Genomic DNA, 19,901 nt, shown 5'->3' with positions numbered 1-19,901 from the left:
GCGGAGCTGGGAGCTGTAGTTTGCTCGGGCGCCGCTAGGCCCGTGCGCAGGCGCACAGGGGGCCGGTGGGAAATACACTTCCCAGAAGGCCTCGGTTCAAAACTGGGCGTGGCCTGTTTAAGGGGCGTGGCTCCACTCGCAGCGGTAATTGTGGCGGCTCATTCGTAAATACTGGGGGGACAGCAGGGCTGCTTCGACTCTGGTTCCAGCAGCCGCGGCGTCACAGAGCGGTAATTTGTGGGTGAGAGAAGCAGCGGAAGTTGTCGTCCGACGCTGGATTCCGAGGCTGCCGAGGGCTGCAGTCGGGCCTCGGGTCTGGCTCCCGGGAGGGGGAAAGCGGGGCGCCGGCGGGCTGCGGCCAGTACGAGTCTCCGTACATTAGTTCCGCTTTGTTCTTGCGAGGATCCCGGGGGCCGGCCACGCAGGTGGGGGTCCCCGAGGGGACGGGTCTGCCCGGCCTGGGGCGGGTGGCGTGGCGTCGCTGGCTGTCCCGGTCTCGCCCAGGCCAGCCGAGGCTGGAAAGCTGCTGGTGGAATCGTGGGTTTCTGGGAAGTGAAGGGGGTCAGTGGGTGGGGTGGGGGGGTGACATTACCCCCCTCCCGAGTCCCACGAGGGTCAGCTTGTACTGGGCTGAGGGGGGCTGTTTGTGTCAGCTTTTTTCTCCTCACAGTTGCTGTTAAAGGAGGTTCATATATTACTGTTGGCAGATTTTAAAGGTTTCAGTTAGATTAAAGAAACAAGTTTTCTTGAGGCTTAATTGCTATAACAGTAAGAACCTAATGCATTTGGTGATTCTGACATATGCATTGGCATACGCCCCTCGGATGTTCATGCCTGAGTTCACATACTGGCCCTTTCTAGTCTTTTTGCTGTTTTTTACCGAGGCCTTAGTGTTAGTAATAGCAGATTTAGGTTGAAACAGTGCTTTTATACTTCAAGCTGACATTAAATTTTTTTTTTAGGATTCTAGTTTTTTATTTTATTCTTTTGCCCGGAGTGTGGCTTGAATTCAGAGTCTGGGAGATGTACCTTAGTTTTTCTGTTTTTGTTTTTTGCTGGTTCTCTCTCTACCACTTGAGCAACAGCTCCACTCCTACCTTTTTGGTGGCTAATTGAAGATGAAGAGTCTCACAGACTTTTCTGCCTGCCTGGTTTCTAACTACGATCCTAAGATAGTACTACAGGCATGAGCCACCAGCTCCTTGTTTTTGTTTTATAAAGTGAAAGATAATGTCCAACTGCTTCCTCAGTTTGATATTGTACTTGTCTAACAGGGATTTTTTTCCCCCACATTACAAAAATGACCTAGCTTGTATGTTTCCTTTCTTAAAAAATTCAGATTTTTAAAAGATTTTCTGCTGTTATGACTTTTTCAATACTGCTGTTTGAATTTGGAGCCTTGTACTCGAACCACAAATCCAAGCCCTTTTTACTTTTGTTGATAAAGATTTTGTTTTATGCCCAGGATTTTGATCCTCCTATTCACACTTCCTGTATGATGATGATCACTACTGTGTCCAGTTTTTTTTTTATATATATAGGTTGAGATAGGAGTCTTAGATACTTGGTTTTTGGAGCCTTGCCTTGAATCATAATCTGACATACTTCAGTATTCCCTAGTAGCTAGGAGCCACCATGCCAGACCAAGAATATTGAAATTTAACCAAGATTATTTGGTTGACTTTTAAAATCTTTTTGAGATAATGGTGTTTGAACTCAGGATCTCACACTTGGTAGGCAACTGCTTTATCACTTGAGACACTTCTTCAGCTCTTTCCTGCTTTAGTTATTTTTATTTTTTAGGTATGGTCTCAGTATTTTCCCAAGGTTGGCCTCAGACCTGCCTCCGCCTATCAATGCCTCCCAGCATATTGAAACAGTGTAGCAGTGTGTATGTTGCTAACTTTTTGCCCAGGCTACCCTGCACTGTCACCCTCTTGTTGTATGCTTTCCATGATTGGAATGCCAGGAGTTTGCTATGATGCCCAACTTGTTTCTGTTGTGATAGAGTCTCCTTGACTGTCCCTCTTCTCCTGGAATTAAGCTTCCCATTTTGCTGGAATGACAGGCATGTACAATTATATTTAGCTGGTTGTTGAGATGGGAACTTTTCCCCCTAGCTGGCCTCCATTGTACCCAGCTGTAGGTTGATATGGGATCTTGTGAACTCTTTGCCCATGCTAGCTTCAAACTGTGATCTTTCTGATCTCTGCCTCTTGAGTAGCTAGGATTACAGTAGCCTCAGGCCCTTGCGAATTTCTCTTATCATTGTCTAGTGCACCTAGTTATTACCTTTTTGTGGAGAGTTGCCAAGGATCAAACACATTTCTTTGAGCATATTAGGCAAATGCTCTCCTGCACCTCATCCCCTATTTTTCTTTTTCTTTTTTTGTCTTTTCTTCTTTTCTTTCTTTCTTTCTTTTTTTTTTTTATAGTGTTGAGGGTCAAATGATCTTGTAACTTTGTAAGCTAGTGGTCTGCCATTGAGCTACATCCCAGCTTGACTTTTTTTTTCTGTTTTTTTGTTTGTTTTTTCTTTTTAGTGTCAACCCTGGGACTTGAATTCAGGGCCTGAGCTTTTTTTTTTCTTTTCTTGCCAAGGCTAGAGACTCTAGCACTTGAACGACAGCTTCACTTCTGGCTTTTGATGGTTAATTTAATAAGTCTTATGGACTTTCCTGCCCTGGCTGGCTTTGAACTGTGATCCTCACATCTCAGCCTCCTGAGTAGCTAGGATTATAGGGTGAGCCACCAGCACCCAGCTTGCTTGCTTGTTTCCATCTTCTTCCCTCCCTCCCTTTTCTTCGTTACTTCCTTATCCTTCTTTCCCTCTCTCCTTCCCTTCCTCCCTTTCTTCCCCTTGCTAGCTCAGGCTGGCCTGGAACCTGCCTAAACTCTTTAGCCTCCTTCCTTTGTATCCCAAATGATGGGATTATATGTGTTTCCCGTCATGGCTGATTAGTTTGTCTCATTTTATTTTGCTTTTTTTTTTAAACTTTTATAATTGTTATAAAGGTGATATACAGAGTGATTACAGTTACATAAGTCAGGTAATGAGTACATTTCTTTTTGGAGAATGTCACCGCTTCATTCTCTCCCAGTTTTTCCATTCAACCCACAAGTTGTATAGTTCATTTTCAATATAGTGTCTAGTGAGTACCACTGCTGCAATTTGCCTCTTTTTTAAAATTTAATTTTTTATTCTAAAGGTGATGTATAAAGGGGTTACAGTTATATAAGTCTGCTAAAGAGTGCATTAAAAAAAATAGGGGCTAGGAAGGTGGCTCAGTGGTAGAGCGCTTGCCTTGCATGCATGAGGCCCTGGGTTCGATTCTTCAGCACCTTATAAGCAAAAAGAATAAAGCCAGAAGTGGTGCTGTGGCTCAAGTGGTAGAGCCCTAGCCTTGAGCTGAAGAGCTGAGGGACAGTGCCCAGGCCCAGAGTTCAGGCCCCACGACCGTACCCCCCCCCCAAAAAAAAAAACAAAACACAACAGCTTCTTTTGTTTTTTTTCTACCACAGCAAATTGGGGTTGACATTTGTATGAAACTAGTGACTTACCTTGTAGTCTTTATTTTTTCACTATTCTGGTCATAATAGTACTTTCTATATCTCCATTCTACAATGCTGTGTATGTGTGATTTAAAAATTTAAAAAGTGTATGTACTTAATTGTGAGAATAATAATTACGCCAAGCTATCTTGACATTCCCTCAACCAGCAAAGGAGGTAAAGAAGAGCGTATTCAGACACAATGTGAATGAAGAAGAGCCAAAGAGATCTTTGTGAGAACCTTGGTCTCTATTTTAGCACCTTTTATACATTTTTAAATTTTAGTATAGTCATTGTTGATTTGACAGGATAAGGAATTTTGTGGTTGTAGCAAGAAAACTTTTCCCCATAGAAAGCAGGATATCTTTAGGGGAGGTCTTTTAGAACAGTAATCATAGCATAATACAACATTCAAGCCATGGTATATGAATTTATAATTCCCAGAACTATTGATCCTCCAGGCATTGACACTACCCTATATTTCACTTGCTTTCATCACAATCACTTGGCTGAATAGTTTTCTGTGTACAAAATGAAGTGCATTCAAACAGCATTTGTAGTCTCTCATAGTCTCTCAGTCCACTGCTGAGTTACATATTTTGTTCTCACAATGCCATATAATAAATAATCGCTGATTACAATTTAAGATCACTAGAACTTGTACTTTCTGCATAAGCTACTTAATAACAAGTTATATGTTGAAAAAATTTGAACTAAATTAGTAGATAACAGATTGTAGACATATTTATGCAATCTGTGACCTGATGTATAGTTCATCATGCTGTGGCTAATGTGAAATGTAGTCTTGTCAAAAGAATGAGGTTGTGCTGAGTGCTGGTGGCTCATGCCTATAATCCTAGCTACTCAAGGAGATTGAGACCTGAGGATCAACATTCAAAACCAGCCCAGGCAGGAAAGTCTGTGAGACTTCTTTCTAATTAACTACCAAAAAGCTGGGAATGGAGCTATGGCTCAAGTGGAAGAGTACCAGCCTTGACCAAAAAAGCTCAGGGACAGCACCCAGGCAATGAATTCCAGCCCCAGAACCAACACATGCACAAAAACAAAACACACAGTAGTTGTGCAGGCTGCCAGTAGCTCACACCTGTAATCCTATCATAAAGAGGCTGAGATCTGAGGATTGAAATTTGAAAACAGCCTGGATAGGAAAGTCCTTAAGACTCTTATCTCTAACCTACAAAAAGCTGAAAGCCAAGATGTGGCTCAAGTGGTAGATTGCTAGCCTTGATAGAAAGAGTCAAGTACAAGCCTGAGGTCTTGAGTTTAAGTCCCAAGTGTCATCATCAAAAGAAAAAAAATTGCATTTAACAAAAATATTTGTCTTTTTTTTGTTGTTGTTGATCATGGGGCTTGGACTCTGGGCCTGAGCATTGTCTCTGCACTCTTCATCTCAAGGCGAGTACTCTATCCTTTGAGCTATAGCACCACTTTTGGTTTTCTGGTGGTTTATTGGAGATAAGAGTCTCACAGACTTTCCTGCCTGGGCTGGCTTTGAACTGTGATCCTTAGATCTCAGCCTTCTGAGTAGCTAGTATTACAGGTGTAAGCCACCAGCGCCCGGCTGTCCTTCACTTTCAAAATTTAATTTTAATGAACTTTAATTAGAAGTTCACTAAAATTCAGTTCTGTAATCACATTAGCCACTTTTCACATATTCAAGTCTTTTTTTTTTAGGTCTGAGATGGGGACTGCCAACTTGGTTCATGATGCTTTCCCACATTGGCTAGTGCTCTATCAACTGAGCCAAGCCTCTAACCCTAAGGGTTGGTTATTTTCTTTATTTTTTTTACATGCCCAATAGTCTTACAATGGGTACTTCACTGAACAGCAACAGGTCTATATAATTCTGTTCTTATATAAACTGCTCTGTCCTTCGTATTTGTAAATATAACAATGTATCTTGGTTATGTTTAGTACTTTCATATCAGCAAAAAGTGTATTTGTTCTCTAACAGTTGCATATTTTGAATATCATCATCAGTTGGTCTCCTGTTAATGGGAATTTGAGTTTTTTTGTTTAGTTTGAGACTGGGTCTCGTAGCTCACACTGGCCTCATCCCCCTCTTAGCCTCCTAGGTGCTAAGATTAGAGGCTTGTGTCACCTTGTTCAGCTTGTTATTTTTAGTTTATTGCTAGTGCTAGGAGCTTGTAATAGTGTAATAGTTGTACAAAATGCCTACAGGTAAAATTGCTGGAACAAAGTTTTAGTGTATTTATAGTTTGGGTAGATACTGTCCTCCTGTTCTCTAGAATGTTGTACCAGTTACATACCCAACTAATACATAAGGAAAGAGTTCCTTTTTTCATCCTAGATATTACCATTCTTTAGTCTTTTTATTTATTTATTTATTTATTTATTTATTGTGAAAATACTGCATTCTTTAGTCTTTTTTTTTTGGTTGGTCGTGGGGCTTGTACTCTGCACCTAGGTGCTATCCCTCAGTTCTTCAGCTCAAGGCAAGTGATCTACCACTTGAGCCACAGCACCACTTCTGGCTTTTTCTGCTTATGTGGGTACTGAGGAATCGAACCCATGGCCTCATGCATGCAAGGCAAACACTCTACAACTGAGCCACCTTCCCATCCCCATCTTTAGTAAATCAGTATTGGGGAAAATGTTATTGTTGTAATTTTAGTTTTTCAGTGGAGTAAAGTGAACATACTTTAACATTTGGCCATTTGATTTTCTTTTTCTGTTTATATTTTACGTATGATTATTTTTTATATACCAGGTACATAACTAAGTATGTTATTTGTCTTTCTATTTTTTCAATTCCATTCAATTTCTATATATATATATGTGTATATATATATATATATATATATATATATATTGCTGCTTTATACTGTAAAGTGTAGATTTGTGTTTGAAAGTAGTGTGAGATGTCATTTCTTTGGGGTTCTAGATTTTCTTTCTTTTCCTCTAGTCAAAGATGTGACTGTGCTTCCTTCTCCCTGTTCCCCCTACAAACATGCTTTTATTTCTCTCATTACAAAAAAAAAGTGATGTCACCTTACCTTCCTGTGCAGTTATTGTTTCATTTATTGACTTCCCCATAGCAAAACTAGAGTAAGCTATACTCATTGTCTCTAATTGCTTATTTATTCATGCTTCCCCACCAAACTTTTTTCTCCTACCACCAAAATTGCTTTCTTTGAAGTTCTCAGGATTTTTTTTTTTTTTTTTGGTCATGGGGCCTGAACTCTGGGCCTGGGCACTGTCCCTCAGCTCTTCAGCTCAAGGCTAGTGCTCTACCACTAGAGCCACTGCACCACTTCCAGTTTTTTCTGCTTATGTGGTGCTGAGGAATCGAACCCAGGGCCTCATGCATGCGAGGCAAGCACTCTACCACTGAGCCACCTTCCCAGCCTTCTCAGGACTTTTGCTTTGCTAAATTTAGAAATCATTTCTCAGCTTTCCTCACCTTTTATTCCTTAACAGCATTTAACATGGCTCTTTTTTCATTGTAGCACTTTCTTCACTTGGTTTCAAGGACACTGTACTTTTTGCTTGTTCTTTATTTATTGTGCGTGTCTACTCTTAGTCCCTTAGCGGTTTCCAGTCAAGTGATCTCCATTCTGTGCTGAGGATGCTTTAGCTCCTTAGCCTTGGCTTTCCATTCTGTTTTAGTAAATTCAGTTATCTGCACATCATCTTTACTTGGATGACCAATAGGCATCTTAAAGTATCTGAAATTGAACTTGGGAGAGTTGCACTTGTTCAGCTGATGCTCTACCACTTGAGTCACACCTCCAGCCATGTATTGTTTTTGAGCGTCTCCTGGAGTTTTCTACCTATGCTGGCTTGAATCATGAACCTCAAGAACTCAGCCTTCTTGAATAGCTAGGATTACAGGCATGAGCCACCAGCACCTGGCTTGAAATTTAACGCTTGATCTCTAATTCCCCAAACCTATTTTATCCACAGTCTTGCCATTTTAATGAGTGGCAACTCTGTTCTTTTCTTGCTGAGAAAAATTTAAGGGATGGAGGAGAGGATGTAGGTGACCTCTGTAGGTTACTAGACATGGAAGGATGGGTAGTAGATTAGTCTCATCATATTATGTCTTCTTGTGGTGAAGGATGGGAGAATAGTCTAGAAGTAGAAAGATACACAGATTTTGTCTCTAGGCCTAGTGGAACAGAGTATAGTTTCCATAGGAAGAAGTGACTTAGAAAGCTGAGGATTTTGCTGATAGAGGATTGGGAATATTTTGACCTGGGCGGTTTGTGAGGTGGAGAGGGTAAAGCTTAAGGGTATAATATAGCTTAGTGTATAAGAGGATTGAGTGTAAGTGATATAGGGTGGCTTGGGAGCATTAGAGCTTCCTTAATACCAGATAATCACGGTAGTGATACTCGAACTTTAAATTTTTTTTTCTTTTTCTTTTGGTTCCAATACGGGGGCTTGAACTCAGGGCCTCTAACTCTGGCTTTTTCCACTTAAAGTTGGGACTATATCACTTGAGCCACAGCTCCTCTTTTAGCTTTTCTTTTGCTGTTCAATTGGAGATAAGTTCTCACAGACTTTCCTGCCTAGGCTGGCATGAACCACCGGTGTCTTAGCTTCTCTGTGATGTCTTCCTTCAGTATATCTGATAATTCAGAGTTCTGTGTTCTGTGGCATCAGCCAATGTCATTTTTTTATTGCTGAACATTGAATGGACATAATACTTTATAGTACTGAATTTATTCTAAGTATATTGTTCCAATTTGTTTTAATGTAGTCTTAGCTAATATTTTCTGAATTGGTTCTGTTTGAGAGGAATGCTGTTAGACAGATATCTTCCAGGAACTCTTCAATTTGGTAGAGAGCAACCATGAAAACAAAATACTGTTAATTCTGAGAAAAATGCTAAGTAGTGAGATTTATTGGAGTACCTATGTGGAGGAGGAGGAGGGGTTATGCCTAGGGGGAGAAGGAATTCAAAACATTGTGGTTAAAGCTATGGGGTTATACTGGTGGTAATGCTGGTGATAACTTTTGTTCTGGAACTAGGATTTCTCTACGTTCCCCAGAGTAAGAAAGTACTTACTGTGGGTATTACTTGATGTTGGTAGTATCCTTTTTTTTTCCTTCTTCTTCTTTTTTTTTTGTAATTGAATAACTTAGATGCTGTTCTAGGTTGTGTAGTGTTAGGTTAACTGACCTAGCAATTACATAATATCATTAATAGATTGAATGATTAGATCAAAAAGGCTCTTAGATTTTTTTTTTGTTTACTCAATTTAGGTTATTTTGAAGAAAGAAGCCAAGAAAACTATAGAGCTTAATGCCCAGTAAGTTTTTTAAAAAATAATTTACTTTATTGTTATTCTAGAGGTGATGTACAGAGGGATTACAAGTACATGAGTCAGGTAATGAGTACATTTCCTTCCCCTACAGTCTCCCTCACTCTCTCCCAGTCCCTCCCTCCCATCTCTACCCAAGAGCTGTATAGTTCACTTCCATCAGTGGCCAGTGCGAGTCACTGCTGCACGTTTTTTTTTTTTTAATCCTTTTTCCCTTGAGTTCTGTACCCTCCCCCAACCCTTCTGAAGATATACACTTCAATATACCATACATAAGGAAAAGAAGAATCATCCCAAAACATATAAAAAAAAAATTAAAAGAATAGAATTCTGAGAGGTCCCTTGTTTCCATATCCTTGTTTCCACTATATATATATATATATAGATAGATAGATATAGATATAGATATAGATATAGATAAATATCTATATAGATGTATCTATCTGTCTGTCTGTCTATCTATCTATCTATCTATCTATCTATCTATCTATCTATCTATCTATCTATCTATCTATCTATCTCCTCTTTGGTCTCACCTTTTGTGAGTCTCTAGAATCTTGTTTAATTTGTCATATACCAATGTATTTTAGATCTAACTTATCCATATCAGAGAGAACATTCACCACATTGTCTTTCTGAGCTTGACTTACCTCACTAACATGATTTGTTCTAGTTCCATCCATTTCCCAGCAAATTACATTGTTTTATTCTTTCTAATGGCTGTGTAAAATTCCACTGTGTATAGGTACCACATTTTTTGGCTCTACTCATCTATTATGGGGTATCTGGGCTGTTTCCATACCTTGGCTTTTGTGAATATTGTGGCAATGAACATGAATGTACAGGTGTCTTTATCATATCCAGGCTCATGATGTTTAGGATTGATGCCCAGGTGTGGTATGGCTGGGTCATAGGGAAGGTCTATGTTTAGTTTGTTTTTTTGAGGAACCTCCAGACTGCTGTGCATAGTGGTTGTATCTAGTTTACTTTCCCACTAACAGTGCAGAAGGGTTCCTTTTTCCCTACATCCCCTCCAATATTTGTTGTTGTTCCCTTCCAACATTTGTTGTTGGAATTCACAATGTTAATCAATCTAATTGGGGTGAGTTGTTTTGATTTGTATTTCCTTTATGGGTGATGAGTATTTCCTCCTGTGTTTCTTTCCCATTCTTATCTTTTCTGACAAGTCTCTCCTTAGGTCACTTGCTCATTTAGTGATTGACTTACTAGCTTTCGGAGGGGTTAATTTCTTAAGCTCCTTGTATATATTGGCCTTTGTCTAATATATTGCTGCTTTGCCCAATCTGTTGGCTTTCTATTTAGTAACTATGTTCTTAGCGGTGCAGAAACTTGGTCTTTATGTACTCCAACTTGTCCAGGTTTTCTCCTGTCTGCTGTGCCCCTGGGACTCTTGTCAGGAAGTTACTACCTATACCTGTAAGTTCTAATGTCGCTCCTACTCTCTCTTGCAATGTTTCCAAGTTTCAGGTCTGATGTTGAGTTCTTTGGTATACTTTGAATTGATATTAGTGCTTGGTGACAAACAGGGATCCACTTTTAGTTTTCTGCATATGGATGCCCAGTTATTGAAGATACCTAGTAGCTTTACTGGTTAAAAAATTGTTGTTGTTATTATTATTTTATTATGTGTTGTTTTGGGGGCTTGAACTCAGGGCCTATGTGCTATCCCTGAGCATTTTTGCTAAAATGCTCAGGGATAGCACTCCACCACTTGAACCACAGCTCCAGTTCTGTCTTTTTAATGGTTAATTGGAGATAAGAGTCTCTTGAACTTTCCTGCTTGGGCTGGCTTCAAGCGTTATCTAATCTTAGATCTCAGTCTCTTGAGTGGCTATGATTAGAGGTGTGAGCTACCAGTGCCCAGCTAATAAGCTTTTTTTCTTTCTTTTATTTAGTACTGGGGATCGAACCCAGGATATTGCACTTGTAAAGAAAGCGCTTTGCCACTGAGCTGCCCTGTATATTTATTATTGACCAAATACTTTTGTGTTGGGTTGAAGTGTGGGCTGGTTTTTGGACAGTGTTTAATAATTTTAACGATTTTTTTTGTTGATTATTTACAGGTGTTGGAAATCAATAGGTCCTTTGGCTTTTCCAACATTTAAATATAATAGTGCTGTTGGACTAAAATGTTCCTGATGTCAACCTCTGCAGAGTTAAACAGTGGACAGGACTTTGTACCTCAGTGGATGACCAATCCTTCTCGGGCAGGGGTCATATTAAATCGATTTCCGGTTTTGGAAGCAGATGAAGAGAACCAAACAACTACTAATGTTTCTACCAGCTTCCCTGTTAAAACACAGTTTTCAGATAGCTTCAGCTTTATTAGTGAAGATGATTCACTTCATGAAGAACAGAAACTGGAGTCTGGCAACTCTTATAAACTACAGACAGAAAAATTGGAAGCTCATCCAGTCTTTCCTTTAATTAAAAAGGGACGACAACTAATGGTTTGTCAGGATGTTCCTGAACACCAGGAAGACAAGAGTGACTTCTTATCTGAGTCTGCAAGTGAACATAAAGATATGGCTTATAAAGACCCACTTTTTAAAAAGCTTGAACAGGTACAACAAGATTGGGCCTAAAATATGTTGGGTTTGCAAATATTACTTGATGGCAAGTCATCTGTTCCAGTTCTTCTGTTCCTTTTCTCTTCTTTGAAATCTTCAAGCTACCAGATTTTGCTTTTTGTCTAATTAAAACATTAAATGAGTTTAATATGTAAGATGGAACTAAAACATTTGAGATAACTTCTTTAAATTGCTACCTCATTTGGTTAAAAACTGTTGGAAATGGTTGAAGTTGATTATATTGATTAAGCATCCTGTTTGTTATATGTCTCAGAGGATCTGTATTAAAAATTTTTTTATTAGCACATATTAGCTTTACAAAGAAGAGTTTCATTGTGACATTTCCACACATATATACAATGTATTCCATCCAGTCTCTTTCTCTCTGTCTCTCTCTGTCTCTCTTTCTCTCTTTCTGTCAGTCTCCATTCCGTCTTCCCCTTTTTCTAAAACAGTTGCAACAGGTTTCATTGTTTTAGTTTTATACATGTAAAAAATCTGCTAGCACCATATTCATCTTCATTCATTTTTCCTGTTCTTAACTGAAATAGCTGATGTCCTTCAGAAGAAACTAGATTTTAGGGTTTTGGTATCAGGATGATGTACTGAGGGATCTCTTTCTCTCACTGAAACTTTCATCAAGGGAGATGTGAGAAGGCAGATGGAAGGGGTTATGACAAATGTAAGGAGCTTGTAACTGAAGTTTAAAGCTAGTTTAATAAAGCAAATTCTATGTTTAAAAAGCTCAAAGAAGCACAACAGAAGAAGCAGGAACAGCTGAAAAGACAACAGTTGGAACAGCTGCAGAGGCTCATGGAAGAACAGGAGAAACTGCTCACTATGGTGTGTGGGCAGCACCCACATCCAGGTATGTTTTGCATTCACAGGGCATTAGGTTAATATAAGAAGATAGTTCCATGCTTCTTACTTGTAGTTACGTGGTAGATTTTTTTTCTTCTATGTCTCTGTCTTGTGTTGCAGAATCCAGTGTCTTCAGGACCAGCCAGGTAAGTGTGGTGGTGGTATATGTAATAGGACTGGGACAAATAGGAGATGTGGGATTCTGGAGTGTGCGTGTTCTGCTTAAAGACATTAACATATATTTATTTATTTTGTGTTTGGGGCTGAAACCAGGTCATTACATTGAGTATGTGCTCTGCCACTGAGCTACATCCCCAGTCGATGTTTTATTTATATATTTTTAAAGCTGGGTACCAATGGCCTATGCCTGTAATCCTAGCAATCCTGGCTACTTAGGAGGCTAAGATCTGAAGATTTCGATTTGAAGCCAGCTTGGGTAGGGAAGTCTGTGAGAAACTTACTCCACATAAAAGCCAGAAGTAGTACTGTGGCTCAAGTGATAGACACACACACACACACACACACACACACGAGAGAGAGAGAGAGAGAGAGAGAGAGAGAGAGAGAGAGAGAGAGAGAGAGCTAGAGAGAGAGAGAGAGGAGAGAGCCAGAAGAAAAGCTAAATTAGAACTATAGGTACTATTCAGCTCCTGTCTGATGAATGAAAACTGTTCAGAGCCATAAAGGAGAATATATGCAGAAGCCGCTCTGCTCAACTGAAGATCAGACTACATGTCTTTTTTGTTGGGATAGTGGATGAGTATTCTTTGGTAAGCTGTGTCAGTTCACAGAAAGCATCATGTACTCTCTGGGGAAATAACATTGGAATTAGATCTGGAACAAAAACATTCCAACTCAAAACTCATAAAAACAAGCAGATTTCATATTGCCATATTTTCTCTTTTGTTTAATTTTATATCATTAAATAATGTCAGTCATGATCTGTTGCATCTGAGGATAAAATTGCTCTACATCCGAAAAGCAATGAGTTGGAGCAATGTGTACTTCTTGGTGTTGCTTTTTTTTGGTCTGTCATGAGGTTTGAACTCTGATCCTGAGTGCTGTCCCTGAGTTCTTCAGCTCAAGGTGTGCGTGCGCACGCTCTACCACTTGAACTATAGTGCTACTTCCTGTTTCTGGTGGTTAATTGGAGATAAGGGTCTCATGGACTTTCCTTGCCCGGCTGGCTTTGAACCACAATCTTCAGATCTCAGCTTCTTGAATAGCTGGGATTACAGATGTGAGCCACCAGTGTCCCGCAAAGTTCATGATTTATGGAATATGTGAAAAGTAACAGCGTGTGATACTTTTTTTTGTTGTTGTTGGTTCTGGAGCTTGACTCTGGGCCTGGGCACTGTCTCTGAGCTTCTTTTGTTCAAGGCAAGCAAAAGAGCAAAAGAGCTTCTTTTGCTCTACTACTTGAGCCACGGTGCTATTTTGAGTAGTTTATTGGAGATAAGAGTCTCACAGACTTTCCTGTCTGGGCTGGCTTTGAACTGCGGTCCTCAGATCTTAGCCTCCTGAGTAGCTAGGAATACAGGTGTGAACAAGTTTACATTCCCACCAACAATGAAGTAAAGTTCCCGTCTGTCCACATCCCCTCCAGCATCTGTTGTTGTTAGAGTTCTTGATTTTTGCCATTCTAACTGGAGTGAGGTGGTATCTCAATGTTGTTTTGATTTGCATTTCTTTTATGGCTAGGGAGGTTTAGCATTTCTTCATGTGTCTATTGGCCATCCTTCTTTCTTCTTCAGAGAAGTTTCTCTTTAAGTCTTTAGCCCACTTATTTATTGGTCAGTTGTTTCTTTGAGGATTTGTTGTTGGGGGATTTAATTTTTTGAGTTCCAAGTATATTTTAGATATGAGACCCTTGTCTGTTGTATGGCTAGTGAAGATCTTCTCCCAATCCGTGGGCTTTCTATTGATCTTGCTAGCTATGTCCTTTGCCATGCAGAAGCTCTGCAACTTCATGCAATCCCATTTCTCCAACCTTTCTTTGATTTGTTGTGTTTCTGGGTCTCTATTCAGAAAATTTCGGCCTGAGCCAAGGAGGATTGGGTGGGGGGGGTGAGGGGGAGGCTGGGAAGGGATGTGAAGGGTAAACAAAGGAGGAGGCTGCAATGCTTGATAAGAAATGTACGCATTATCCTGCCCATGTAATTGTAACCCCTCTGTACAGTATGTTCACAAAAAATAAAATTAAATTTAAAAAAAGATAATTCAAAAAAAAAAAAAAGGAATACAGGTGTGAGCCACCGGTGCTGGGTGCCTGTGATACTTTTTATCACAGTACAGGTACTATGGTAAATGACAGAGAAGCAGAGTTCCAAGCTACTGATGTGAAGCCTTTAATTCTTAGTACTCATGAGGCTGAAATCCAGAGGATCCCAGTTTGAGGTTAGCATGGGTAGAAAAGCCCATGAAGCTCTGTCTCTAAGTAAGCAGCAAAAAGCATCTTTGGAAGTGTGGCTCAAGTTATAGAGCACCAGTGGTTTTGGAACGGTTTGCTTTAGGGAAGCATTGTTTTGTTGTTTCATTTCTCTTAGCTCTTTTTAAGTTATAGAGCACCAGTGGTTTTGGAACAGTTTGCTTTAGAGAAGCATCGTTTTGTTGTTTCATTTCTCTTAGCTCTTTTTCTCTTCTTTCTCTCTTCCTCTCTTCCTCTCCTCCTCTCCTTTATCTGCTAGGAATTGGTCCCAGACTTTTGAGCATGCTAAACATGTGCTCTGCCACTGAGCCACAAAGGGGAGTGGTATTTAACCTTTTATTCTCAGGATCTCATAGCACTTTAAAGTTTTTTGAGAATCTCAGAGAATTTTTATTATATGGACTATTTAGAGTAAGTACTGCATTATCTTTCCATTTCTGTGACAGAATTTACTGAGATAAACAATTTAGAAGGGGGAAATTTTTGTTTTGTTTCACTGTTTCAGAAGTTTTAGTCTATGACTACTTTGCACCATTGCTCTGGCATCTAACACTACAAGTACATCATGAGGGGAGAGTGTGGTAGAGTCACTGCTCAGTTCATGATGGCTGGGAAGCCAGGATAGCTGTGGTTTCAGGATCATCTTCAAGGGCATGTTCCTATAACTGCTCTCCTAAAAGTTTAACAACCTACCAATAGAGCCACAGACAAATGACCAAGCTTGTATGTAGTTTATGTGCCTTTGGATAACATTAAGATCCAACTATGACAGTTATTGTATTAGAGATTAAAAGACATTTAAAATTAACTCAGAGGTCTGGGAGTATAGCATAGCATGTGTGAGGTATGCCCTGGGTTCAATCCCCAGTACTGAAATCAACCAGTCAATCAAATTTTTTCCCTTTTTGAGAGAGTGTCTGGCTATGTACCAGGCTTAGCACTTGCTTCATAGCTGAAATTTTGGCCTCAGATTTATTACCCTACTATTTCAGCCTCCCTAGTGCTGGGATTACATATGTGCACAAAAAATTCAAATTCCCAAGGAAGATTCACTTACTTTGAAGTAAGAGTATGTTTATACTCTGCTTTCTGTGCAGACAGGGTGTAGAGGGCACCGGTACAGCTGACCTACCTGTAGAAGGTGCTGTTCAGCTTTCTTGTGTGAGGCTATATAGTTTTCAACTCCGCAGCCCTGCGACAGGCTGCATTTCTGGTGTATTTTCTTTTGTGTTGTGTTGTGTTGTGTTGTGTTGTGTTGTGTTTTGTGTGTGTGTGTGTGTGTGTGTGTGTTTCTAGGAAGGAAACCCATGATGGGCAAGTACTCTACACTGATCTATTAGCCTTTTGTGTGTGTGTGTGTGTGTGTGTGTGTGAGTATGTGAGTGTGTGAGTGTGTGTGCGCATACGTGTGTCAGTCCTAGGGCTTGAACTCAGGCCTGGGCCCTGGCCCTAAGAGTTTTTGCTCATGGCTAGTGCTCTACCACTTAAATTACCAAAAAGCTCCAGTTTCAGCTTTTTGGTAGTTTATTGGAGATAAGCGTCACACAGACTTTCTTGCCCTGGTTGGCTTTGAACTGTGATCTTTAGATCTAAGCCTTCTGAGTGGCTAGGATTATATGGGTGAGCCACTGGTACCCTTCCCTAGCTAGCCTTTTTTTTTAAAAAAAGAAATCATACTCTTTTTGTTGGTGCTGGTACTGGGATTTGAACTCAGGGCCTGGGCCCTATCTCTTAGGTGTTTCACTCAAGGCTAGCAGTCTGCCATTATGAAGCCGTACACATTTCTGGCTTTTTGCTGGTTAATTGATGTTAAGACTCTTAAGAACTTTCCTGCCTGGGCTGACTTTAACCTGAGATCCTTAGGTCTCAGTAGCTAGCATTACAGGCATGAGCCACCAGCACCTGGCAAACAATATCTTTTTCTTTTTTTTTTTTTTTTTTTAATTATTTTCTTTTGCTTTTTTTTTTTTTTTTTTTTTGGGGGGGGGTCCGGTCGTGGGGCCTGAACTCTGGGCCTGGGCACTGTCCCTCAGCTCTTCAGCTCAAGGCTAGTGCTCTACCACTTGAGCCACAGCGCCACTTCCGGCTTTTTTCTTTTTGCTTATGTGGTGCTGAGGAATCGAACCCAGGGCCTCAGGCATGCAAGGCAAGCGCTCTACCACTGAGCCACCTTCCCAGCCCCAAACAATATCTTTTTCTAAACAAAAATGTGAGAAGTATTGTTTTCTCTCTCAGTATCTTTAATATCTGGATTAAAAGAATTCAGAGACAGGTACTGGTGGCTTATGCTTGGGCAGTAAAGTCCTTGGACTCTTATTATAATAAACCATTAAAATTCTGAAGTGGAGGTATGGCTCAAGTGATAGAGCACCAGACTTGACCAAGAACATGAACAGTGTCCAGGCCCTGAATTCAAACCTCATTACCAGTACCAAAACCCAAAAACAACCCAAAACAATATCCTCAGGAGATTTTCATGTTTTAGTCTTCTCAAGTTATATTGCACTTTTTTTTTTGGTTGGTGTGGAGCCTGAACTCTGGGCCTGGGCGTTATCCTTGAGTTCTTCAGCTCAAGGCTAGCATTCTACGACTTGAGCCACAGCACCACTTCCGGCTTTTTCTGCTTATGTGGTGCTGAGGAATTGAACCCAGGACCTCATGCATTCAAGGCAAGCACTTTACCACTGAGCCACCTTCCCAGCCCTATATTGCACTTTAACTCAACACTTAGTCATTTTCAGTGATGTACCTAGTATGGAATCTAAAATTATATTAATGAACTTTTAATGTACTATTAAATAGTATATTGTTAAATAGATATACTAATATAGAGTACTAATATTAGTACTAATATATAGTACTAATAGTACTTTTATTAAATAGATATTTTGGCATTTTGGAAAGATAGTTTATACATGATTTGGTATATTACTCATTTGGAAAATACTGACTTGAGTTTTATAGGTCTTCAAACTGTTGACTTATCTCATTATACAGGTGAAAAAAATTCTAACTCATTAATATCACTGCTTTTCTCAAAAGTCTTGAAATATTGTGAAACTGTGAAGCTCAGGATGATGGATATATTTTTCAGAATTCTAATTTTAGTTTCAAGGCCAGATTTTATTATTAATAACAAATACTATGAACTGTTTGTTTTGAAGTTACTGTTTCTGCCAAATTCCCAGGTTTAAATAATAAATTTTCTGTCATTAAGTCTTTCAAATAAAAGTGACATTCCTTGAAAGAAGTGACTTAGTTGAGCCTGTAGTTCTGGTACATAGACACTTCTTGGTTTGCAGTGGGTGTAATTTATGCATACTTCCCATTTTTGTAGTTCTGGTTCATAGACACTTCTTGGTTTGCAGGGAGTGTAATTTATGCATACTTCCCATTTTTTTCAACAAATTGTTCAGAAGATAGGGATTAAAAGGTTGAAACTGATACAATGTGAGTCTCTGCCTGATTTTTCAGTTTTATTTGTATGCTGGGGATAAGTGATTGGGGCAGTAACTCTTTGGTAAGATGACTTCCCATGTGTTTCCTATGCAACTTTTTTTTTACCCCCAACTAATAAAGAGAAAACTGATCACTTCTATCATCTTGGAGAATACTTAGTGATATGGAGGTTACCAGTAGATGAGAGAGAAACTTGTGGAAAGAGCTCAACTTTGTTGATTTTTCTCAATTATAAGGTTTGCTATTACTGCCTGAGGATCAGAGCCAGAAGTACAGATGTGCAGAAAATTCAGCTCCTGTAGAGAAAACCACACCCTTCTTACCATCACATGTCTACTTGGATCAAAGCCAAGACAAACCACAGGCTTCCAGCATTTTATCTGATGAGCAAAGCAACTTCTGTAGAGCTTCTCAACAAAATTTGATCTCAACTTCGAAAAGTACTTCTTCCAATTTGTTTTATGAGTCACAATATCAAGAGATGCTTGTAAAAAAGAATGATTCAAAGGAAGGAAACCATAACCATTCTGTAGGTGAGTTTTTTAACTTAACAGGGTCACAAAGTTGTCCCATGGCAAGAGTCAGTCTTTGTATTATTTCCCCCCTATCCTTTGTAGTTTAATTACAAGGTTCCTCATGCTATTTAGTCACTGATGAATGGATCCTGAGCTGGATCAGAATTTGACATTTTGAGAACAAAAAGCTTGCTCTGACTTTAGACTTTGCAGGTAGCATGGGAATAGCAGGTTCCGCATGTGTCATTCATTTTTTCTTTGAGAGCCTAGAAACTATTTTAGGTTGACTGGAAGTGATGATGCCTTAAGGTTGGTAGAAAGAATTACCACTCATCAAAGAAATACTTTCTTGTCCAAACACTTAGGTTGTCTTCTGGGTACCTTTGTAGTCTCAGCATCTAGCACATTCCTGCCAGAGACCTGGTGTTTAGTGTTTGAGGTACAAACAGATGGAGTTCTTGGCGTTTCTTCTGTATTCTCTTTGTGTGTGTGTGTGTGTGTGTGTGTGTGTGTGTGTGTGTGAATATGTTGCTGAGGCTTGAATACATGGTCTTGTGGATGTTAGGCAAGTGCTTTACACTGAGATACACCCCCTAGCTAGCCTTAAATATTCCTGCCTGTTTTCCCTCTTTCCTTTATCTTGTTGTAATCATGAATACTGTATAATAATTGTATTCTTTTCACACTCAACATGGAAAATTTTTATTACTATAAAGCTATATATTCTGTAGATTTCTTAGCCATGTTATAATACTTATCACCATTATGCGATCTGTCAAATAGTATATTAGAATCTAGTATTCTTTGTGTAAGGCCAACATTGTTTCTAGTTACCTAAGATTAAAATTTCATCTTATTGTGTTTTAATCTGTATGCTTTTGAATAATTTGTTATGAGCAAAACGAATAACATAAAAGACATGTACTTAGTGTTTAGCATTGAATACTTTTGTGCATAATGCCTTATTCCTAATTTAAGGGTAATTTACTGATATAGAAAGCTCAGATGTATTTGTCATTTTTATGCTATGTAACGCTTTAACCTTTTATTTTGGAAAATATCAAATATCCAGAAAAATTAGAAGACCAATTGCAATCATTATGTACATTTTGCTTTATTTACCTTGTGAATATATATATATATATATATATATCTATGTAGATTTATAAACCTCTTTCTTGTCT

The 19,901-nt window shown here is 39.4% G+C and overlaps 1 protein-coding gene across 1 annotated transcript in view; it reads left to right on the top strand.

The window, feature by feature from the left end:
- Nucleotides 1-262: 262 nt before the first annotated feature.
- Cpap (centrosome assembly and centriole elongation protein) overlaps nt 263-19,901 on the top strand; it is a 51,861-nt gene continuing 32,222 nt past the window's right edge. The window contains 4 exon segments of the mRNA XM_070003141.1: nt 263-425; nt 10,948-11,448; nt 12,199-12,322; nt 18,439-18,735. Coding sequence (XP_069859242.1) covers nt 11,014-11,448; nt 12,199-12,322; nt 18,439-18,735 — 856 coding nt within the window. The 5' untranslated portion in view covers nt 263-425; nt 10,948-11,013.

Source organism: Dipodomys merriami, unplaced genomic scaffold (genome assembly GCF_024711535.1).
Source record: "Dipodomys merriami isolate MVZ:Mamm:240054 unplaced genomic scaffold, mDipMer1.0.p SCAF_6, whole genome shotgun sequence".
Lineage (NCBI taxonomy): Eukaryota > Metazoa > Chordata > Mammalia > Rodentia > Heteromyidae > Dipodomys > Dipodomys merriami.
Note: the sequence above shows the minus strand (reverse complement) of the source record. Positions and strands in the feature narration are given on the sequence as shown.